Source organism: Ochlerotatus camptorhynchus, unplaced genomic scaffold (genome assembly GCF_037179485.1).
Source record: "Ochlerotatus camptorhynchus isolate MF236.1 unplaced genomic scaffold, CSIRO-AGI_Acam_v1.1 ptg000052l, whole genome shotgun sequence".
Taxonomy (NCBI): domain Eukaryota; kingdom Metazoa; phylum Arthropoda; class Insecta; order Diptera; family Culicidae; genus Ochlerotatus; species Ochlerotatus camptorhynchus.
Window position 1 is genome coordinate 1133300 of NW_027040542.1, and position 25262 is coordinate 1158561.

At 39.8% G+C, this 25262-nt stretch overlaps 1 protein-coding gene across 2 annotated transcripts in view; it reads left to right on the plus strand.

The window, feature by feature from the left end:
* ft (cadherin-related tumor suppressor fat) overlaps positions 1 to 25262 on the plus strand; it is a 168152-nt gene that overhangs the window by 104625 nt on the left and 38265 nt on the right. For both annotated transcript variants that reach the window (XM_065239177.1, XM_065239178.1), the window contains exons 4-6: positions 8565 to 8798; positions 15622 to 15823; positions 23945 to 24132. In XM_065239177.1, the coding sequence (XP_065095249.1) occupies positions 8565 to 8798; positions 15622 to 15823; positions 23945 to 24132 (624 nt within the window). The remainder of the gene's footprint in view (positions 1 to 8564; positions 8799 to 15621; positions 15824 to 23944; positions 24133 to 25262) is intronic.

Sequence of the window (25262 nt, forward strand, 5' to 3'; positions counted from 1 at the left end):
GATTCTCTCAAGGGCTAGAAGGGCAGGAAATTCTAAGGAAAGTTCGCATGCAATTTTGAGGTTAAATACAACAAAAATTTTGGAGAATACTTTTCTAAATTCTAAATCGCGTACCAAGAGGTTTCCGAAGAATATTCCAAGAGAATTGTAAAGAAAATTAATTGAAAATTATTAAGATGATAGGTACAGTAAATTTCAGAATTTTCTAGAGGGGATTTTTAAAATATTCTGTACAGGCTTCCTAAGGTTAAAGTAATTCTAAAGACATTTTAAAATATTCATAAAGAAACTTGCAAAAATATCCTGAGATAAGCTCCATATTATTCCTGAGATAAGCTCCAAAACATTGGAAAAAATATGATTCCGTGCACAGATATTCTAGATCCAGGTTTAACAAAAAAAACTCAAGATTCAGAACAAATTTTAAGATCTTGGTATTAGAAAACTATTCAAGATTATGAGGCTATAAATTTCAGAATGTTTAACTGTGTATCACAGAAAAAAATTCTGAATTTTAACTGCCGCGTAAAATCTCCCTTCGTTTAATTTTGAGCTATACTTGGCATAAACAGCGAAATCGTTTCTAAGCTTGCATAGAATATTGCTAATTTATGCGATTTTGCGCTTAAATTTACACGAAATATCGCGTAAATTTATGCCAAATCTAGCGTTAATTTTATGTGCGCTATATCTCGCAGAAATTTACATGATTTTTTTGAACGGCGTATGTGAGATCTCAAATCAGGGAAAATTCTCTACGGACGTGCATTCCATATCCCAGAAATGGAGTAGTTGTCTAGATTCTGGGGCACGAATAATTTTCAAGGTTATAAAATTAACAAACAATTTTTAATATAAGAGACACTGAGATTTTGCTGATTTGTTTTGGTTTTTAACTATTAGAGTGGGTCAGCGGCGCCGGTGGTGTAGTGGTAAGCGTGATTGCCTCTCACCCCAGCAGGCCTGGGTTCAATCCCAGTCGGCGCCGCCGGGATGTTCTGAGGCATAACATCTCTGATCACGCCTTCCTTTGGAAGGGAAGTAAAGCCGTTGGTTCCCGGTTCATGCGTTGATAGGTCGATAGGTAGGGTCCAGGTGTGGGAGCTGCCTTCCTGGCGTCGATAGCATTGGTGCTCAGCACGGAAAACAAGATCGACGGAAAACAAATCAAAGGGAAAAAAATATTAGGGTGGGTGTACCTGTTATGGCAAGTACAAAAATTATCAAACTCCTAAAATTTAACTCGGTGCACTTGTTGCTTTCCACAGCACTAATTTTAGCACTTTTCTCGAAAAATGCATGTTCCATTTTATTATTCTGCGCACGACAACGACTACGAAGCGAAGGGGCCCACAAATGGGGTGTGAATGGCGCTTGATTGCGATTGTTCAACCGGATGATTTAATTTTCCTCCAAACCGACGGACAAATTGTAATCACCCAACAAAACGCTGAGCGCAACCCACGGCAATGGCCAATGCGCATTGTAAACAAAGTATTCAATAATGAATTCAGACCTCGAGAGAGCTCCCAATTTCAAGTTTCCCTCCCACCCAAAGACATTCAATGAAATGCACTCCTCCGGTTTGCATTCTGTCATTCGGTTCCCACTAGCAATATCGTCGCTACCCATCGACCCGTCGACCGGTGGTGGTCATTTGAAGAGCTCCACGCTAAAAGAGAACAAAACTGAAAAAGCATAAATTAAGGTTACAAAAAGGCACGCTCGTAATTCGTCTCACCCGTTGGTAAAAACAAAAAAGCAAAAAACTAACCGAATGGGTAAGGCCAGAATCCCTCTTTTGGGGCCTCCATCAAACGAAATAACAACAACAACAACAAGGTATCGTGTAGTTCTCATGTAAATAAGCAATTCAATCAATTTCAAGCCGAACCGAGAACTTGATTTCCTTATTTTTGTGTGAGCCGTTCCGAGTGCGCGCGCACACACTTTGAGCATTTAGGCTAAATTCGACCATTCTTATCTTGATGGTGAATGACAAAGCGATCGAGACGTTCGAACTGGCATCGGAGCGGCATCGCAGACGACTAGTTAGTCTCACGAATCACGAATCAAAATGATTTACACTTTTTCCGATTGTCTGTTTTGAAATCGATAAAGATCGATTTGCTAGCCTGATTGTGGGTAGAGACACGATTGTGAAGACAGAGAGGGAGACCTTCCATTCCCACAATGTGCTTTGAACTATGCGAAAGCGAGCGGGAAAAGGTGAGAGGAACCCTGGAACTATGTGGCTCCAAATGAACGTACAGATATAACAACAAAAGCGAAAAAAAAAGTTTGGTGTTTGGCGGCTTTGGTCCTCCAAAAAAAAAAAAAGAGCTCTCAGTCACAGCGAACTGGAAAGAATGCGCACACTCAGTGTGATACCAACCATTCGACTGATGGCCGTTGGTGGTCGAGGGAAGCACGAAGGGGAGTAAAATACTTCACGAAATCATTTTTTATAATGTCAATCAAATTTTAATAAAAGAAGAAAAATCAGCCTTAGAATACGCTAACATGTGTGCATGTTGATGATTCGAACAGCGAGAACCAGAATTACGAAACGGGAGGAAAAACGATAATCCACGTGAAATAGATTCTGTTCGACATTATAATGTATTTTATAATAACTGTAAATTATCATCAAAAAATGTCGGGCAATCCATCACTAACATATTAATTATAGTTTACATTTGGCTTTAAAAAAATCGTCGGCTGCGGATTTTACACGCTGCGTTTTTACCGCGGATCCTACGAAACATTCGACCGCAGTGGCCTGACGATCATGATGATGATGATGATGATGATGATGATAATAATGATTATGATGGTGCTTTGCAACTGCAAAGTTGAAATCATCCCGGTATTCAGCAATCAGCAGCACAAGAAATTGCAGCCACACACTGATCTTACACTCGGACTTGAAGCCGAGGGTAGCTGAATCAACAACTAAAGGCCAAATTCATCGCTTAAGTAACAGCAATTCGAAAATGCGTAGGTAAATTGTGTTGCCGCCACTGCTGAGCGGAAAACTGTGAGATAACCATTTCACGGTGAATGTTTCCTTGCATATTTGGAACAAGTGTGAAACAATACTGCAGTACAGTTTGGGACAGTTTGGATATATTTGATCATCCCTAAGGTCCCTTCGTTAAACGCTCACTTGTTTCGTGTTGGGTGGGGGACAGCAATGTTTGTGAATTTGAACAAGGCTACCAGGACACAGATCACTTTATTTGGTCATGTGCTGAGCATCTTGGAGTCAGATCAGAGTTATACAATTCCCTTCGGGCTCTAGATAGACAACTTAATGTTCCAGTTCGGGATATTTTCGCTAGAGGCGATCTGGAGTTTATGAAACTAATATATATATATTTTCTTGAAGAATGTTACCCTAAGATCATAACTCGTATTTCAATTTCCTTCTCTCTCTCTCTCTTCCCATGCATAAAATTGTAAATCTTCACCAACCTCGAGAAGACCGCATTAACATTAGATTTAAGACATATGTATAACGCAAATGATAACTTGGCTCTGTAAAGTTTATTCGATTGAGCCTTTACAAATAAAATAAAACACACAAAAATACTGCAATACAGTCAGAACTTGAACTTTATCACAAACACAAAGAAAAAAATAAAAAATGCAATGGAGATCTACACAAGGTCATGACAGTAGCAAGTTGCGATATCAAGCAGACACATTTATAAATATTTTAAAGATTCACAACTCTGAAGTCTGAGCATATAGAGTATCTCTAAGGTTGGTAGTATTTGATAACAAGTAACTGAAAATTATTTCATCAGATGTTCATTATAGTGCAACCAGCGTGCCACGAATAGTTTCAGTCATATTATAAAACATCAACGTCAACAGATTACTCAATTCAGTGAAAGCTTCTTCAACGAGCTCTACCTTTACATCGAATGTGAATTCTTTGTATTGAACTGCGAAGCCCTCCCATGGTTTGACAAAAAAAATCATTATTGTGCCGCATCGTTCCGCAAGCTCCATCGCAACCTCAACTACGCGGATCTTCAGGGGGAACATATCAATCTGAAGCCGCATGAATGCTGATGAAGGCAAACAAGAAAAAGTTCGAAAACAAATCTCCAAAATGAAGCTAAACGAACCGTGGCACTAGAAACACACCAACGTGTTGAACCGCGGAAAAAAACGAGCCTTACCATCCTGCACCGCCGCGGCATGCCGATCTAATCGCGTTCAGATTCAATAATAAATTCATGTAGTAATTTCATATAAACGAATATTTTCTTCTCCCTTCCTTATTCCTACGAGAGTTCAATGGTTTCTCCAATACGCCCGGTCCGGAGGTAATCGTTCGTGTGTGTGTGTGTGTATATAGCGGAATATTCAAAATAGAATCTCCGATTCCCGTATCGAAATCAAGCTAGCAATACGAAAGAATGGCTTATTCTCAGTCCGGCCTAACGAAATTAAACAAATAAATTCAAATGAATCATTTAGGTTTTCCAGGCTTTTCTCCCGGCAAAGAATGACATCTTTACATCTAATCACAAGAATGGAGAATGATTTAATAAAAATAATCATAATCATAAATAAGCAGATGAAGATCAAAAGTTTCATCCCGCGTCGTGTCCCGTCTTCTATCTGTTATTTTTGGAAATACCACCCCGACCGCGCGTCTTTCCTCTTTTAGTTTTCGGGGCCATTCCATTTAGATTTCCGTGCGTGGTCCGGCCCGCGAGAGGAGGATGAGGCTTCAAGACGTTCGATCGCGCCCGTTCGTAGTTGATGTTGTTGATTTCATCATAAGCGAGGAGCGACGACCTCCTCAGTCGTTTCTTCGATCCTCCGTAGATATTGGATTTAGCTCCGACGTATCAAGTCTAGTGAAGCGTAGAGAAAAGAAGAGACATGCCAGCAAGAGACGAACACAAAACGGCAAGCGGAAGAGCGGGAACACATCGATTTGACAGGTTAGATATTCGCTCTTTCGTTCCGTGCTGCTTCGGCATTACCGCTCGGATTGAGGACTAGGCCATCAGAGGCTGGAGATCTTGCTTTCTTTTCGTAGGAGCATCGCGGTTTAGGCCGATTTGTTTTTGTGGGATCGAAATCGGTTTTCGCCTCGGTCGCTCTAAATGTCATGGGCAGGTTCACTTTTCCGATTAGGTGTAGTCGAGTCTTGTCTTGCAAGACTTGGTAGTTGGAATCAATTTCACACTTTAGTGATCAATCTTATCAAAAATTTTGCGAGGCATTTAGAATTTGAAATGTTAATTTGGATCAAAATGACTGATAAGGAGGATCCCATGAAAAGTTTTCATGACATGGATTTGTACTGTCAACTCCTCACTCTCTTCAAATAATAAATCAATTTTCTAGTGTTTATTTATATGGCAATTTTCTAGAGAGCAAGATGCCATTAGATTGAGCGATTTTTTAACATCCTATATGCCTCTAAAACCCGCCATCTTGGAAAAAAAAAGGCTTTATGATACAGATTTTAAAATTATTTCCGTTGAGGTATACTCGCAAAAAAAACCGTTCTCATATTCGTGAATGAGAGCCATGAACTGTTCACGGTGTACATTCCCTTATACGCACGGACCGTGAATTTTTTATAGTTCACGGCTGCCGTTTACGAATATAGGAACGGATTTTTTTCCGAGTAGGTTTGAAATTTTAAAATGTTTCTATTTTACAAACAATTTATTTTTAATTTTTTCCAATTATTCAACGGGAGAGCACAATTCAAAGGCTACACAATAAACGCATTGATTAACTATTAAAAGTTTTTCTATTTGATGAAACTGGTTCAAATAGGTAGATTTCGACTTTTCTTCCGCCACAGCAACACTCAAATTAATTTAAGGTACTTCATTTCATAGTTATAAGCATTTCTCCCATGTCTCAAAATTTTCAAATTTGCATTCTCAAGCCTTTTTTCAAGATGATGGGTTTATAGGCCTATTCGTCGCTTTGCTCTACTATACAGAACAACTTTGTCCAAGACCGCAAAGCGATTCGAGTTCTGTGAAGCACAGTTGTTGGGGACCTCAATACAGGCCAAAAAAGCAGTGGAGAAAAGGGGGTTGTGATCCGCCACACAAATTTGACCCACGCGAATGTCTAGAGCAGTTTCAGGCAATATAGAAAAAAATTACCACTTTGAGTCTTACCTGACGCTAAGCATCTCCAACTAAGCAACATGTGTCATTTTCTGAAAGGGGTACTGAGAAACTGAATACCATCATACATACTAGCCATACTTTGAACCTACCTTGACATTGCAAAATAGCAATGATTCGTGTAAATAGGAATCAGACACACAATGTATGTGATTAAATAATTTGCCACCCGATCAATCGCAAATGGCCAATTTCCTCGCCATTTGATTCTGTCCGAAATCGCCCCAAGCAGAAGGCTTTTGTGCCAAATCAAGATCCCTATCTAAAATTACAACATATTCGCAGTAATTAAATTTGACCATCAACACTGTCTGGAGCAGGCCAACGTTTTCACTATTTCTATTAACATTTCACCTCATGCTGCGGCCAAATCCAGACAGGAACATCTAGACAAAAAATCAAACTAGGTACGTGAAACAGATTTGCTCCTAAGAAGCAAGAATGAGAAAGCGTACATCAGGAGAGATTTATCTTCTATTCGACCCTTTCTCCCCTCGGCTTCAGGAAAGATATCTCTCCATCACCATCAACATCATCAACGGTATTGGATTAGCTCCGGGCTGGTTGGTCCGTTGAAAAGTCCGAATCCACGCACGGTCAAGCGGCCCTCTATAGGTGCCTCCAAGCTGCCCTGGCTATTTCGAGCATACAGTGAGTCTTTTTTGAGCAAATCTGATTTTCCATAGTTCCAAACCCACGTCGCGTCGCTGGTCATCGAAAGGCACACGAAGGGACGTGGGATGATCGGGGTGGATCCCCCCCCCCCCCATCCAAAGTAACACAAAAAGCGCTTAAGTCATCGATCATTTCTCATTTTTGTCTACCTTCCCTCTCACACACGCACTATTTCTTTGCTTTCCCCAAATCCAGCTTTGGAGTTTCAACTTTCGACTGAAGGCATTCTTTCCCCCATTGGTCGGTAAGATTGAAATGATATTGTTCCTATCGAATTTTTCCCCTTCCCGTGCGCTCGCCACTCGCCCTCCATCACCGTAATATGAAATATGTTTGGAACATTTGTTTTGTGTCATAACAAGGTGGGATCCGCCACAACCCCTTGACGCGCGGGAGGTCACACAACGTGTACTTGCCGCGGTACTCGGGCAGAAGAATACCAGCCAAGGGGCAAGACCACGCTCGCAAATCTCCACCTGCGTAGAGGAAGGAAACGGAAAAGAATATCTTTCATTACTTATTTATTTAATTTTTATCCCCGTCGAATGAGGTTAAAGGGGAGAAGGGGGAGCTAACGGGAAGTAACACGATTTCAACACTGAAATTGTAAGATTCAAATTGGTCAAAATACTTTCAACACATCTTTATTTGTTACATTACGGTACGAGTTTTGACATGGTTGAAGCTATATTTTTAGAGAAGAAAAAGCCCCACAATGCCCGTGTGAAGAGGAACACCTTCGAACGCACTGACGTTCCTTTGGTTTGCAATTACTTGTCTCTATTTTTTTTTTTTTTTGTTAGTGACCATTTTAGGACAAGTCACGTTTCGTGCTCTCTTCCTACTACTGGTTCGCGTGCCGGCAAATACAACAAACTTAGCGACCAACCCTGGGCAATGGTTGGGTCACAAGCCGCACAGAGAGCAGGAGGAGATGATTTTCGAAATGCTTTATTTCCTAATCTACAAAGCAATCAGCTGCGATGTGTATTCTAGGCTTCTCCTCACTCCGAAGTAAATTGTAGGTCACTCCATAACCGCGGGATAGAAAACTAAAATAAGAGTAACCATTTCGCATCGAATTCTTCGAGGAGCGAGCCGAGTCGAGTGGTGTGCGGTAACAAGGTTTTAATCATAATCAAGTGATTCGGATTTACGGCACTAGGCCGTGGCCGAGGTTGGAAAAGTGGCTTCAAACGAAATAGCAATCGCGTGAGTCGCGCGCGCACCCCTTTGTTGGCGCGATAACATGCTTGCTCCGCAGCAATTTCAAACTGTTTAAATTTAATTTACGTTACGAGGCTACTCCCCTGCTGACCGTTGATGATTGGCTCGAGGACGATCATTTTCCACCGATGACCTGCCGAGGCAATTCAACAAATTTGCATCAACATTCACATTCACAAAGTCTTGTGCGCAGTGAGCAATCGATTGTTATTCGATTAATTTGACTAATTTGAGAAATTAGCGAAAGTCTTTTCATGTTTCTTTTTCTCCTTCGTCACTGTGGCCGCCATCCGTACTGTGTATACTTAAGCTAGAAATCGCACTTGATCATTTGCCTCCATCATCATGGCGGTCTTCACCTGCACATAAGCACCAATTCAGCAACAATTCCGGCTAATTTCGAGTCTACCCATATGTCAGTCAGTGTGTACCGCTCGTTTCATGTGCGTTTTTTTTTTCCTTTCTCGTTTTCATTCACAGGTCACCGACACCAACGACAACCCACCGTCATTTTCTGAACCAGCGTACTCGTTCGACATTCCGGAGAATGCGGCACGGGGCTTCCAGGTGGGCGTCATCTCCGCCAGCGATCCGGATCTCGGCACGAATGCGGCCGTCACCTATACGGTCATCTCGGACTGGGCCAACGATGTGTTCTCGCTGAATCCCCAAACGGGGATCTTCACGCTGACGGCGCGGTTGGACTACGAGGAGGTAAGTGGATTCGGATCGACCTAAATATGAACTCAGGCTAAAAAAGCGAAAAACGCCATTCACAGAGCGATTTTGACAATTAATCTTATTCATGGGTGGTTGCCAATATGCCACATGGACAGTAAAGGGCGTGTTTCCAAGGATTATTGTCCACGGGGGTCTAACATATCTCAAATACTGCACATGTGCTTTGTGGACAGCTCCTAATAACAAAGCTCAAATTCATATATACACTACCGATCATAAGTTTAAGGACACCCCCAAAAAAAACATGACAAATTTGTTATGTTCATATTTCTGTCATGTTACGTCCAATTTTCGTTCTCTTTTGATTATTTGAAAGGTATTAAATGGAATTTTCCTCGTAGGCAAATTGTTCAATATAATTTTCAAATTTTGTGTGCTAAAAGTTCACCCAAAGTTACAATATTTTTCAAAATTCACTCTGAAGAATCGTGACTGATTTTCTCAGAATTGGGTTGGCCAAATTTTGAAATAAAAGTATTAGTAGGACACTTATGCTATACCATTCATACCATTCAAATAACCTTTGGAGATCTAAAATTGAACGTGAAATGAGAGATCATTGCACAAAACATATTTGCATGGTTTTTTTTTTTTGGGTGTCCTTAAACTTATGATCGGTAAAATGTAATGAACCGTCATTGCACAGAAGAGGTTCCTTTTCCTCCTCGGTTTTCCTTAAATTTAACGCGTAAAAAACTCAATAATTTTGTGAAATGTTTCCTTCTCATGTTTAAAATGAGTGGTTCTGTCAAGATTGACTATTCATGTAAACAGCATTGAGAACCAGGATTCAAAATTTCTCGTTCAAGCTTCTCGTTCTTTGCGTAAAACTTATCACATACAGACTCAATAATTTTAGGATTTGTTTTCCTTCTTTTAAACATTAAGTAGCAGTTCTTCCGAACATTTGCTAGTCCTATAGAAACTAATATTTGAAAATTTTCATAATATTATTTTTCCTTCCTGCTCCAGCTTTTAATTTCCAATTTCTAATTAACCAATAAATGCAAAGGTCTATTGTGACATAAAATCCAGTCGACGAATTAAATCTTTTTCGGTCTCAAAGCCTTCAATTTCGACATTTTAGTGCGTTTTGTTTTATTATTTGCGTCAAAGATGATCTACTTCACGAGTAAAATTAGTCAGTAATTTATGCTGCGCGGGCAAACGTAGAAAACATTGAGCAATAAAAATAAAAATTCACAAGACTATAGAAAAATATTTAAAAAAAACAGAAAAATTAAAAAAAAAACTTAATTTTAAAAAATATAATAACTCAAAAAACAAAATCAAAATTCTACCTATTGAAATAATTACAAAATCTTGGTAGATTAAAACAATTTCCGAGATTCCGAAATGGAGCATTTGAGGTGGAAAATTTTCAAAATAATATATTGATGTGATGTGTAGATGTGATGAAAAGTCACCATCAGTGCAGGACTTTCCATGTCGTGTGGTTCCTCCTAACAGCAGAGCTCATTTTGTGATATAATGTTATCGTCAAACCACTGCTGTATCTTCAAAACATGCCAAAAATGAATGAACGGACCCGTATGTATAGGCACTTACCCGAAATCCACGGGAAAAGAGAATCTCCTTCCAACAGTTACATCTAATTACATGAAATAATAGATCGCAGTATGGATTTCCGTCTGATGGTTGCGAATGGAATATGGTAAGCGTAGTTATTTAAATCGACGTATCTGATGTTGCAAACAATCACTTCAATCGGCGATTTGTGGCAACTGCAATCTCACTCACAGAAATTAACAACACCAGTTAATAGGGGAAATATTCCCCTACCTGATGATGGTGTATGTTTGCGTGGGTGAATTAGCAGCTAAGACAAACCGTCGATTGAAGTGATTATTTACAATAGCAGATACGTCGATTTGAATAGTTACGCTTGATGGATCCTTTTTAAACAGAATTATAAAAAAAATATCAGGAATTAGAATTCAATAAATTAATAAATAATTTCTAAATAAGTTCCTTTGAAATTAATCAGTATTATGCCAAATGCACCATTACGGCCGTACGGCAAAATGGTTATAGGCCAAACAGATTTCAGTCAAATGATCAATGCGGCCGATCAAATTTCAGCCAAATGGCATTCGGCTAGATGAACCGAAACCGGATTCGAAAATAAATTAGATCCAGATATTTCATTTCATTTTCATTTTGCAGCGTTTGGTGGCACTTGAACGCCATGGGAAAAGGAAGAGATTGAAGAGGCCGGTAAGAGATGAACTAGCCAGGCTAAAAATCTCTCTAATAAAGGAAAAAAAAAAAGAAGAGGCCGGTTATTGGGGGGTTTTGAGGAAATGACACATAGTGATGCTAAATGTAAAGAAACCGAAAATCCATCTCCCACTGATTCATCCTTTCACATACAGGGTGTTTGGTTCCGGGTTTTACATATTTTCAGGGTAGATAGGGCTCCTAAGGTTATGAAAAAATTCCCATGAAACATAGGGTCGGAAATGACTGCTAAGTGAGTTATTCAACATTTTATGTTTTTTTTTGTATTGCCAAATTTGGTTAGCTATATTTTTTTAATCTTGATGTGGTTTTCTGATTTCAACATACCAAATGAAAGATTAAAGTCTAAGCTATCAGTGCTCTTTGAAAAAGAACTCGATTAAAGTTAATTATCATACATTAAAATTGAAAAGTATGTTGAAAGTACCAGAAAAACTGGTGAAATTTCATACATTTGAGTGTTTTTAAATTGAAAATTTTCATTTCTGTTTATTTAGTTGTTCTACAAAACATTTTCCATGCTGTTCCCTAGATTTGTGCCTTTGGTAGTAACCTTGTAGGCTTTATGGTTTCTTCGTAATTATTGATTTAAAACAGCCATAAAAACTTGTGACGTTTTCTTAAAATGCGCTATAGTCACCCTATTCGTTCGTACGTTCGGCTGTTGCAGTGGACTACGCACATGAAAATTTGGTAGAATGTTATTGTAAATGTTTAGCTACATTCTTAACTTTTGATTACCGCACATCTCCTGCGCCGAAAGAAAACATTACTTCGGAGATGTTTCGCGGTATCGAATATTGCTCAGTCTCAGCAGAAAGCACAAGCGGCGAATTCTGAGAGCGGAAGGGAGAGAAGTAGGTAGTGGGTAGTGGTAATAAGTCGATATCCTTTTTATTTCATAGCACTCGCAGCCCAGCAGCGGTGCTGTTTCGATGGAGGAGTGTAGAGCTCCGCTGCTTCTGTATGCACACTTAGATTTTGTTTACAGGAGTTAGTATTTTTACTGGATTTTTGGATTGCTGACTCGGTTAAAATTCAAATAACTGTTATTCGTAAAGATTGGATAAAATCGATTTTTTTTTATTTTTCATCATTACACGGGGCTAACAGAAGTTATTTTGTAAATTTTCGTAACACATTTTCTCAACTTTAATTTTTTTAAATTTTACCGAAGAGTTCCGCAATTCAAAAACTCGGTAAAAATTACTGACTCGATAAGTGTGTACTGATGTATGGTGGGTGGAGAGTCTAGCATGTGGAGGTTATTCTCGGGCTAGTGAATGCCGTATGGTTATGTCACAATAGAAGCACGCCACAGTGGAAATCCCGAGCCATAGTTCAAACACTTATCCCAAATCAAAATGAAGCACATATAAGATTAGTTGCAATACCATGTACAAAAATGGTGTTTAACATTGTTTCCTGGGTAATACCTCAATGAAAACAACAACGAAAGCTTGTCACGCAAGTAGAAGGAGCACTGTTGGACACTTTCTGAAATATTTCAATAGTATAATTCCCTTGCAAACCCAAATAAATCTATCTGCGTAAAAATAAATAAAATAAGAGTGATTTGCGGCAAAATCCGCCAGTATCGCACCAAACGTCAGTGCCTATACGTAAGCGTACTACAACGCGGCTTTCAAATAAAGGAGTAACAAGTGTGATACTATCACTTCAGGCTAGAACTTTGGTTCTCTTATGCAATGGTTCATCAGAGAGGGGAAGCTCAGTAATCCTCATCGCATGCTCATGACGCTATTCTGTCACGGCATGAGCCAACGATGCCGGACCTAAACCAACCGTCTCCAACGCTCCACTATGAAGCATAAGATTAGGCCCGCCCACCAACGTCCAGGTTAAAAAACTAGCCAAGGGGAGGGAAAATAAATTAGATCCAGATATGGATAAATAAATATCAGGACCATGGACTAATTATTTCCTAACTGAAAAACGTGCGGAAAAGGCTTTTTCGAACTTTGCCTTGCCAACCGAGAGCTTGAACAATTGTGACAGTTATATTTCATAACCTACTTGATCAGAAAGATTGGATCATACACATGGACGTTCATATGCAGTTACTCTTGAAACTGTGTTCTGTACAAATAGGAATAAGATACACAAAGGGTATTTTTCAAAATTGCAACAAACGTTGTATGCAACTCGATGCAAAACTCGATTTTTCAGCTCCCTTCGTAAATATCCAATGTACGACTCGTGCTGAAAAATCTTCATTTTGCACCTTGTATGTAACTTTTATGTATTTTATCATCTTTGATTTTAAGCAAAAGAGATACCTCTAAAGGTAAATAATTAAAAACATACAAGTCATTACGCTTACAAGTTTTAAAATCAAGTATAGAAAAATATTAAGATCTCTGATTTTGGAAAAATCAAAATTCCAAACTTTTAAAAGTTCAAATAAATTTCAAATTCACTCATGTTAGCCAACATCCAACATTTCAATTATCAATTTATATTTGGTTTTGACATTAAAAATTCGAAATTTATCAGCTAAAATTATGTTTCAAGATTTTTTTTTTACTTATATTATACGTGAGGGTGAAATTGGGCCTATAAATCAAAAATGTCCGTTCTCTACCTCACAACATTCACATTTTAGCAAGGAAGCATGTGAATATAATCATCAATGATATATTTACGACTATCATGGAAAAGGTTCATTGAATTGATATCTCATTTTACAAAAATCAAAAAAAAATGGGCCGGTGTAAAATCTTATAGATAGCTTATATATAGCCCCGATAAATTTGGACAAAATATCTTGAAACATGTAAATGTATCGTAACTATTATGAGCACACTGAATTATGATCACAATGTATTTCGGATGTATGGCTAAATATCACGTACAACCCTCGTATATCCACATAAAAGTGTGTTCAATGTTTTGTTCGCAGCTGTTGTCAACAGGCAACATTATTAAAAACGTGATTTTGCTAATATTTATGACTCCTAACTTTACGGTACTAGTTCATTTTATCTACACTTTACTCCAGGTATTCAAGAAACATATTCTAGCCATAATTTTCTGTATATTCAAGATATTTGCATCAATAAACATATTTCAATGTTGGCCCAATGTCACCCAGTCAGTCTTGCAAGCGGTCACGGTAGTCGACACATTTTCTGTGATAATTTACTGCCTTTGCCTCCGACACTTGCAAACCAAGTACCAGACTAAAATGTCATATGACAGGCTCTGTCATACGACACTGTCGCCGAAGACCGTCACGAATGTATGTATATTAGTTTTTCTCATAATAAGAGCTGCTGATGGTGTGCTTGTGTGAATTCTGAAAATAGCAAGCAATGATGTCCTAGTAATAATATTTCTGATCAGAAATGGTTTGATTTACACCAAATTGAGGAATTACAACGAAATCACACATGTCATATGATAGCTATTTTGATAATTTTCTTTTAGCTCGAATGTTATTCTACCGCTCGTGTTGTGTGAGAGAGACGACGGTAGAGCATGAGTGTTCGAATACAAACAGACTGTCGCGCACGACAACGAAGCGAGTGTAGTAAAAAACGTCAACTGTTTCAACCCCTGCACGCAGTATTACGGCACCATTGAAGATCACAATTGAACTCAACTTTTGAATAACCTGATCAATTTTACTGCCATAACATGCATGGTGAAAATGCATGCAAAAATTAGAGATTAAAATAGATTCTATTCGTTGACTTCCCTTTCGTTAATAACGGCTTCTAAACCGTTTCTTTTCGTCATTGTCGTATTAATTGCTAGATAATAGCTTCTTTCACTGAACTGTGTGTAGAAAATAGCTGGAAATATGTTAAAATTACCGTGGCCCGCAAAGAGAAAATCGACGAAGAGAATCTGTCAATATTACTTACGACCTAATACATTGTTCAACTGGTAGTGGTAAATATCGAGTTGTAGAAAGACGACCATAATTCGTTTCAGCAATAGTCAATATTTCTTCGATACATCCTATTACTACACCATCACATCAATAATCAAAAGCTATTTACAACTTAATTCGATACGCAGCAAGAATTATCTCAAAACAGCAGAACATAAAATTGAAAAAGCGTTAAATTTGCCATATATTTTACTGCTCCGTGTGAAATTAACACATACCAACCGGTAATGTTAAGCTTTTTAAAGCCAGATTCACATCCAGTAGAGTAGATGGATTGTACTATCCTCCAGTGATGGGATAACTTGTCCGTAAGTCGTCTTCGTCGTCATCGATGTGGCGCTTGCTCGGGATGGCCATAAAATTCAACGCTCTCCCTTTGCTCGGCGGCAATTAAAACGCCGAGAAGGTATGCATAAATAATGAGACAATCTACAGAGTTTTACGACCATTTTCAAAATTAAAATACAGTTAAGAAATCACTTTTTACAGGCCAGATATCAGCAAAGCCCCAAACCATTTTCTACATTTATCGAACCAAATGACAATTTATGAATTTGTATGTGTGAGCTCATTTCCGTTCTCGTTGTTTAATGTTGTCTGTCTGTCTTCCCTTAGGTACAACACTACATTCTTGTGGTGCAAGCGCAAGATAACGGCCACCCGAGCCTGTCCAGCACGCTGACCGTCTACTGCAATGTGATTGATTTGAACGACAACGCTCCGATTTTCGACCCGATGAGCTACTCCAACGAGATCTTCGAGAACGTACCACTCGACACCGATGTGGTTACGGTCAGTGCCACCGACACCGATTCCGGTAAGTTAGTCTCCACTAGACACATGTTAGCGCCGTTCTCCAAATTCCTCTCACCGTTACGTGTTCGCATGGGTCGTCGTGCCATGTTTCGAACTAGGTATGTCGTAAGGAAATGAGGAAACTTCAATCGTTTTGCTTTCCCTTCTTTTTTTCTACTCCTCTCGTGTGTAACTCTTCGATGGAGATATTAGCCCTCACCGCAGCAAAGAGCACAGTTTGATCCAACATAACCTCTCTAGAAGGTGCACACCCGGGACCCGGGTAGATTAATAATAAATTTTCAATTTTTAAATAACTCCTAATTGTCCAAATGACATAATCTACCCATGCCTCTGATATCGATGTCCTAAGCACGTTCATTAAAGGTCGTGGTCCATGGCGACTTTCGGGTGTTGACTATGTATGCCTCACTCATTTTGGGACACAATAGCTAGCTCGAGCTTGGGTTTAACTGTAAAAAACATGATTTAAATAATCGATTTTATATCCCATCTCCACACGCTTATTTGTCACAAAACTGTGATAGAAAATAAACATCATCCTCACCAGTATAAACTTCCCTTCGTTGCTTTTCTAACATTCTGGAGCGAAAAAAAAAATCCGTTGACCATTAGAAGCTCGACCGACGCCCACTGTGACTTGTAGAACTAGTTATGTGTGCCATAAAATTGTCCCCATGTTTCCAACGTTACAACTTCTTCCATCATTGAAAGCTAGCGAGGTGCTGATCGATTTTTTTTACGATTTTACGACCCAAAAGACACATAAATTCGACCACGTTTTCTTCAATCAGATACGCTTTGAGTCTACTTTTATTGAGTTCCAAATTTATAGATATCTATATAGAATATATACATTAATGTTATGTTCTATCAAGAATTCCCACTGTTAAACGCGTCACCTCACACAAATTTGTCGAAAACCAACCAACGTCTTCAGCTGTTGATCCCGAAATACGGATGGACGGGTGATGGCGAAAAGTGGCACGGACTTTCGCTGCTTTTGCTTGGCATTTGACTTATCCTCCCCTTCTACGTTGCTCTTTTCGCGTTGATCACCACACAATTCTCTGGTCGAGTATCTCATCATCGCATCTTTAGAGCTCATCCCACGGACTGGTGTTCGTGGTTTGGATCGGAGGTGATGTGCCTCCGTCTTAAAAATTGATACTAGTTTATTACTAATATTTACTGGCCCATAAATTATGCTCGCCTACCAATCCAAGCTGGTTTTTGTTGGGATTTCACTTTGTAATCGCATTTTATCTATAGTAGTTTTTTTTTTTTTCTACTCAACAGTCTCGATCGCTGGTTCGGCGGGCTTTAAAGAGTATATTCACACGCCTTTCTGATAGACGAAAACGACTTGCTAGGAATGCTACATTTAAGTCAAAGTGAATCGGCAAATCACAGAAATAAAGTTCGTTCCACAAATGACCATCGGAGTTCGGTACCAATCACTTTGTTGAAAAATTATTGATGTGATATAAGCTATTAGTGGAGTCCCCCGATAGCATAGTCAGTAAAGGCGCGGCACTCCACCGAGTGCTCTTTAAAGTCCGTAGACTGAACCGAGTATCGAACCCGCCAAAATGTTCTTTGCCAATTGTTTGACTAACCTGGGCTTAGATAATCATTGTGTTTTGTTTGAATTGAGCTTTATTTGAATTTACATCTGTGAAAGTGCATCAGCTCTTCCGTAGCTCCAATAACCGATTTCAAGAACACAAGCATTCCGAAGCTATACTAGATAAACCACACACTTAGAAAAAACCATGTACATTTAGGTGCCCTGAGACTGACATATACGAGCGTCAATTTTGACATAAAATTGAGTCATAACAAAATAATTTTAGATATTTCTAAGTGGTAGGTATTAAGTTTACTGTCAGATGAAACAAACGCAAATATGTCTTAATGTTACGGAAAGGAGTGGAACTCTAACCGATCACTATCACTTAATGAACTTTTTCAACACCATTCCGATTCCGACTCATATTATTAAATATTGGTAATATGTTTTCACAGGAAATCAACTTCTTATTATTATTATTATTATTATTATTATTATTATTATTATTATTATTATTATTATTGTTATTATTATTATTATTGTTCACATTTCAAGCGTATTGCTTATCGCATATTATTTTATTGCGTGCTCTCAACTTAGTGTTCTAGATGCACTGCGACAATTTTTAATTGCGAGCTTTCGATGTCTGTACCATTTTTGCATTAGTATAATTGTGTGGCCAGGAGAGCACAATCATACTTTATGCTAAGGGAAGGCGAGAAATTCACCAACCCGAAAAATTATTAGACCGGACCGGGAACCGAACCCAGAGCCACCTCCAGCATAGTCTTGCTTTTTAGCTGTGCCTTTACCGATTGAGCTAAGGGAGGCCTAAAAGTAATAAAGTGGAAAAAGCGATCATCTGCTAAGCAAAAGCCACCTTGCCAATAATAATTTACCAACCCAAACTCATTCCAAATCATATAAATGCTCCATCAAATAAAAACTAACAAAAAATGAACAAGTCCACTAGCTGTTAATCACACCCGAATGGAGCACGTTAATGGTGTACCCTCTCACGGGAATTAATCTTCATTTCCAAACATTCCAAACAAGAGAAATAGAAATTCTCCCCACAATTTGTCACCCTCACACTTGTGAAATTTGGCAGCCAACGCCTGCTCTTTGAGACCATCCCTCGTAGCCGCCAAAATGACTTATTCGTCCCGGCACACTAATCTGCTGAATCTATTTCGTAATTTATGAGTTCCTCGCTTGCTAGTTAATAGCTCTATACACCGTTCCGCCTCGCCTCCCACCAAACCTCCTCCGATGCTGCTGCTCATTGCTGACCGACGTAATAAGCGCTCTCACTTCGTCTTGCCATGCGTTGTAGATAAAGGAGCTCAAGACTGACCATGAGGACCGCCGTCGCCGTCTTCACCGCCACCAACTGCCTACCAGCCAACCAGTGTCAAACCGCGTCAAGCGGGGGTGTTAAAAGCGTTTCTCAAAGCTGCGGACGCGGTCCTCTCCCCCTTCTCCCTATGCCTACTTTTCTTTGTATATTTTTGCGTGGGTCGCGCGTTCCGCGGTTATTGGAAGAAGTGTATCAGCAAGAAGGGAAAGAGTGTGCTGGGTGTTTCAAAAGATCACTCTTAATGGTGTTGTTTTCTGGGTAGAACCTGACGGGCACAGAAGACGGAACATATGTGCCATCAACGAACACCTATCGGTGACAGACAGACAAGCTTGCGGTTGAAGGAGTTGACTTTGTCTAACATTGATTGAAACAATCGTTTCTCGTCACCTTTGGTAATACCTCCGGGGATAGGCAGAACGACGAGCACAAAACCGTTCGGATATTGACGGTCATCTTTCCGGTTTACGCAGTGGGTGCTTATTCGACACATTCCAGGGGATGGTTGTGTGGTTGCGCCCCTTCGAGCTCCAACAGGGGCATAAAAGATGCTGTTTTTGTATGCGTGGAAAGGTGACTCGTTTGATGGTGATAATCCTGTTTTATAGGTTTTGAATTTTAATATGCTGCAACGGGAATGGTTTGGCTTTAGGTTCGATGCGAGAGGTCGACGCACATTGCCAGATTACGATCGATATTAATTTTCGGGAGAAGTTTTTTTTTTTCTTTGATTACCCTCTCGGAATTGTTGAATACACAATTTAATGGCACACTCTCAACAAAGCCAGCTGTTTTATGCAAGGTAACGATGCATCAGCCCCAAACGGGATAAGCTGACGTCTCTTCAACTCACACATACACACTCACAGTAGGCTGAGGCTCAGCGCTGATACTGATTCAAAAAGGCCGCTTACCAAGCAATTTGAGGTCATCAAGTTCAATGACATATCTCGGTTTCTTAGATAGCAATCATCGCAATTACGCTTACAAAATAGCACGCCAACTGGGATGGATATCGACTCACATGGCTTATGTAAATTAATAAACGTTGCATTCTTTCCATTTTTGCGATCTCTTTCATTCCCTGGTTGACTTATTCCACCAGGATACACATCAGAGAGCTAAGTCTCTCGGAATGAGGCACTGATGTGGCGACACTGTAATTTTACTGTGCTACTTCCCACCGTGGCCCGAGAGTTTCACGTTCCCTTCACGCAGGGCTGATGGAGTTCTGTCTCTGTGCCACCCAACGAATGACACTCAATTGAGTCACCTAATTCATCCTGCTCTCTGCTACTAAAACGCGCGGTGCACCAACAGTTGACAAGAGTTTTGCCCGCAAATCAGTCAATTTAGTCACACTGTCCGCCGTTGAGTGGCAGTTGGGCGTCGCTTTATTTGATTTGAGAGAATTCAAGAAAGTAATTTTTTACCCTTTGAAAAACGGAACCGAACGCGTAATGAGCAATGCGTGAATGCAGGTTTCGAATTGTAATGAAATGGTTTGCGTTTGCGCGCCGTCATCATCATCATCAACGTCTTCGTCGTCGTCCTCGTCGTCGTCGCCGTCGTTCGTTGGTGAATCCGAGTCCCTTTCCGCTAAGTCCTCTTCTGCCGGATAATGGTTTTGGGTCTGAATGTTGTTATTATTATTTATCTCTTTACAATTGTTCGTAAATATTAAAGCGACTTTTATTTTCGATTTCTTCGTTGCAGTTTGCTCCGGGTTGCTCGCGGTGTTTCTTTCAGTTTTTTTTTTGCTTTCGAAATTTTTTCGGGCTATTCTTCCTCGGTCGATTGTTAGTTTCCGATGGTGATATTCTTTCAGGGCGTGATTACGTCATTAGGATGCGCTCGGGATTGCTGGGAATTATTCAAATTTGGGTTCCGTCAAATCCTGGTAGTTTGATCAGATGCAGGGAAAGAAACATTAAAACAATTTGCATTTATGCAACTGGTCTGCCCGCACAAGATGCCCTATTTAAGGGGCAAGTGGCGCCGAATGACCACGATGCTGAGGGGGCAAGATGTGATCTTTAAAACTTCAGTCATTATTAAAACAAAGCAGACCTTATTACACTATGTTTGAGAATCCAGAATGCGCCAAATGAATTCAGCATGCCATTGAAATTAAAGCAATTGGTGGTGAATTTTATCTAACTCATCTTAAAATTCAGTGTGTACTCACTGAAGATTGCACTCGAAAAAAATGCAACACTGTAAAACTAGTTTAGAGTGTAATGTTTTCATATGCAAAATCTCGTAACAATCTGTCAAGTGGTTATCGAGATGGCTTCCAAGCAAGAAGTGCTTCGACAAAAAATTATTGGAGCGGTCGTGGAAAATCCAGGCCAGTCCCACAGGTGGATCGCGAAACAGTTTGGAATCGACAATTCGACCATGTCCCGTGTGGTAAAATCGTTCAAGGAGACCCAGACGATCCAGCGGCAAGCTGGCAGCGGAAGAAAAACGAAGACGGCCGACCACGTGAACGCAAGGAAGGTGAGGGATTACTCCAAGCGCAATCCGAACCTTTCGATTAGGGACGTGGCCAAGAAGGTCAATTATTCCGTCAATTCGTCCAGCAGACAATGAAGCGGGCCGGACTTCATGACTTCAAGGTAAAGAAAGTGCCTAACCGAACCGATAAACAGAATACGGTGGCCAAATCCCGCGCCAGGAAGCTGCACCGCGAGTGGTTGGTGCAACCGAAATGCATCGTAATGGACGACGCGACGTACATTAAAGCGTACGCCCTGGCCTGGAGTGTTTTGTCGGCAAGTCCCGCCTGGATGTTCCGTAGGAATTTTGTGAGAATAAGGTCGACAAATTTGCCAAGAAGTACGGTGGGTGCGCCAAATTCAACAAGCCGTACATAACGACCGGCACCATCAACGGCCAAATATATAAAGAAGAATGCCTCCAGAAGCACCCGCTGTCCTTTCTCCGTTCCCACAAAGGTGACACTCTGTTTTGGCTGGATCTGGCATCGTACCATTACGCGAAGTCATCGATGTTGTTTTTATGCCGCCCATAGACCAATTCTGGGCGCTTATGACGGGCAAGCTCCGGAAAACAGGGAAGGTCTTCAAAACCGACAAGGAGGTGAAAGTGTGTAAGAAAGATGGCGCACATGTTGAACAGGATTTGATGGGTAGCGTTAAGTTCAAGGAGCATTTGGCGAGGAGGTTGAATAAACCAACTGTGCTAATATGTGTTTATTTATTCCCTGAGAAATTCAAAAATATCCGACTTAACATGAATTTTTGGTGATCATTTTTGTCTGTTGCTTTTTTTTTTCGAGTACAGTCTCTATTTGAATTTTTTGATGTTTGAGTCCTAGAAAAATTTCAGAAACCACGCCAACGTAACTTTATAAGTGTTCGTAAATAAAAAAATATGTAAAACACATAAAGTTGCCCCCAAATTCGACGCCTTTGACAAGCACACACACGGTACGTTGCAAAAGGGAATAAGTGCTGGAAATCATTGGAATGGCCAAATTTATGATCTGCCAATAATGAGCCACGATGTGAAGGATCACAATTCAATCGAAGCAGGAATACATTTTTGTTTTATTTGAGTGTTCAGTTAGAAATCAGGAACTAAGAACAACAAGATTATTTGTTCTTTTTTCAGTAATCTCCTCCATAAACTGATCCATGGGAACGCACTACGTAAGCCCTCTAAACTGATAACAAAAGTAAAACATAAATCAGGATCAACGCCGATTCGCATCGGCCGAGTCTTGTTAAATGTACGTTGCGTATTCTAATTTGTAAGCGTTAGCGAGCTAATGATCTGAAAATTATAATAATAAAGCGAAACATCTAATCCAAATAAAGACGATGATATACGGCGAGTCTCCTCCTGTCGCACGTACACGGCCGTCCTCGCTCAAAGCGGCGGGGCGCGGATTAAAAGTGCCTCAATTAGTAGGAAAAGTTTCGACTGCGTATTTTGCCGTACTATGCTGTGTGTTGGTTTAGCTGCGTTGATCAATTTTTCGAAACGTTCGTATCTACTATCTCTGCATGGGGAAGAGCAAAGAATATCCGAAGGGATTCACGGAGAAGAATGCCGACCAGACATGGGGAGAGCATTTAAGCTTTATTCAGACAAGAGCGTGCACGCGCGGAGCCTTATTTGACTCTCTCTTCCAGTACAAATTCCGCTCCACGCCGCGCGTGCACGCTCATATCAGGATTGACCTTTAAGCGGAGCAGGTGATCCAAGCAGGCGAATTGGGAAACAAGATTTCTCTGCGCCTACTTTGATCATTACTGTGTTTGTATGGGTGAAACGGAGAGTGTGAGTGTGAGGATGGTGGACTCTTTTTGAATATTAATTAAGTTGTATTTAAGAGCAGGTTCCTGTTGTTTTGTGCACGCGGAACGACGAAAACTCTCCATTCCAGTTAGCATTGATCTGATCAGCGGTGCTGGGTGGAGAATGCGGGACCATAACAAAAAATAAAGCTGACAATGGTCGAGTTCGATACACTCCGGGTCTCGGTCAATAAAAAAATGTATTAATTTATACTCCAATATAATGTCTGTAGAGGTGTAATATTCCGATTCCGAATGGTTGGCTACTCGTATCATTACTTATTACCAACGCCTTTACATCGACGGTGTAGCTAGGGGTTGACAAAACAGTTCTTTCAATGAACCAATACCATCATCAAAGAGAATGCCTTTCAATTCCTCGCTACCACTCTGAGCACCATATATTTTCAGAATCGAAGCCTTTGGCGAGACAGAAATAACAGAGATAGACAGAAACCGAGCAAGACGTTACACATATCACCGAGAATCGTTTTGTCGTAGCCAGTTAAAAGACATGTTCATTGACTGTTCCATCATGTTTTACTTCAGATCTTACTTCTGTGCGCGCGTTTTCTCGCTTCCCACTGGCAACTGTTTTCTCCGCCCCCCAACCGACCACATTCCGCAGCCCATGTCCACTGAATATGAGCTTTAGCTGTCATCTCACATCTTCCATTCTCCCCGCAGGATGTACTTCAGTTGCGAAATCCATGCACCGGATTTGAATACAATAAGTGACGAATGTTGTATTTATCACTTCGATAAAATCAGTTCTGCATCCGACTGGTCAGCCATGACTGCACCAAAGTCAAGACGCACAGTAGAAGTAATTTGTAATGTTTCTTATGTGTTTCCTTACAGGAGTTAATGGACGCGTCGAGTACAGTATCACAGCCGGTGATGACAACGAGGATTTTCAAATTCTGAACAACGGTACGATCCGTACCAGGCGGTCGTTGGATCGCGAGACGAAGGCTAGCTACAATCTGATCGTAACGGCTCGGGATAGCGCCCGGGAACCGGAAAAGCAGCTTTCGTCCACTGTGCAGGTAAGCGCGCAGAACTGCATTGGCAGTCAGCATAGAATTGTCATTGTCACCTTAAGTTTAACTGAAAAGCATCAAAGCTGAATATTTTTTTTTTTTTTTTGTCTTTGAAATACAACTTTTTATATAAATAGTGGGAACGGAAAATAAAACGTTAATATTCAAATCGATGTTTTAAAAATCAGTTCCAATTGGAATGTACACAGCAAAAAAATAATTTTGATATCACATCAAAGTGGGTGCACTTCAATCGTGTCAAAAATATGGTGTAATATTACTTGCCAAAAAGGATAAAATTATCATTAATACAGTGCATGAACTGACATCACGCTGCTTTTACTTCTTTATTTTTATTTTTGTGGCCATAAAAACTACATGAGATTTTCGACATTATTGAAGTGCATCCACTTTTATGTGATATTAAAATTTATTTTTTGCTGTGTATAAAAATCTTTAACTGAATAAATTTCTAATAACAATCCACTTACATTAGTCTTTACCTCCCAACAAGCATATTGGTTGATTAAAAACGGAATAAGGCTTTTATTTAGCTGGTTTAGTCTTTGTTTGACAGTATAAGCTACTATTCAGCAGTCAAGATTATGAGATAAACCAGCCTACGAATGAAAATCAAAGTAATAAAGTTTAAAGATTAATTAAATAATTGTTATCATTTTAGATAACGATTGACCAAATCCTTCTTATTTGAAGACATGGTTGATAAAATCCACGTAAAATTAGCCATGAAAGTGGCTATTTGTGGATTCTATTAATCTTGTCCCTAACTACCATTTTTAAAATTGTTATTTCTTGAAACACAAAGAACGAAATCAGGGTGTCGACTCAATAAAGATAACCAAATTCCCTGATATTTCCTCATTTTCCAGTAGATTTTCAAAATAATTCCAGGTACAGTACCTACTCATCAGCAATTGCTTTCCTAAGATATGTATTAGTGTTTGTTTGGAGATTGCAGCACATGAACCTCTAACCCATAAAGAATGGTCCAGTACAATCGCTAATTGGATAAAGCGTTCGATACATTTTATAGAACACAAAAAGGACAAAAATCACGTTTTGGAAAAACGGGAAGACTCCGCATTTTTATAAATTCACAAATTTTAAATGTGGTA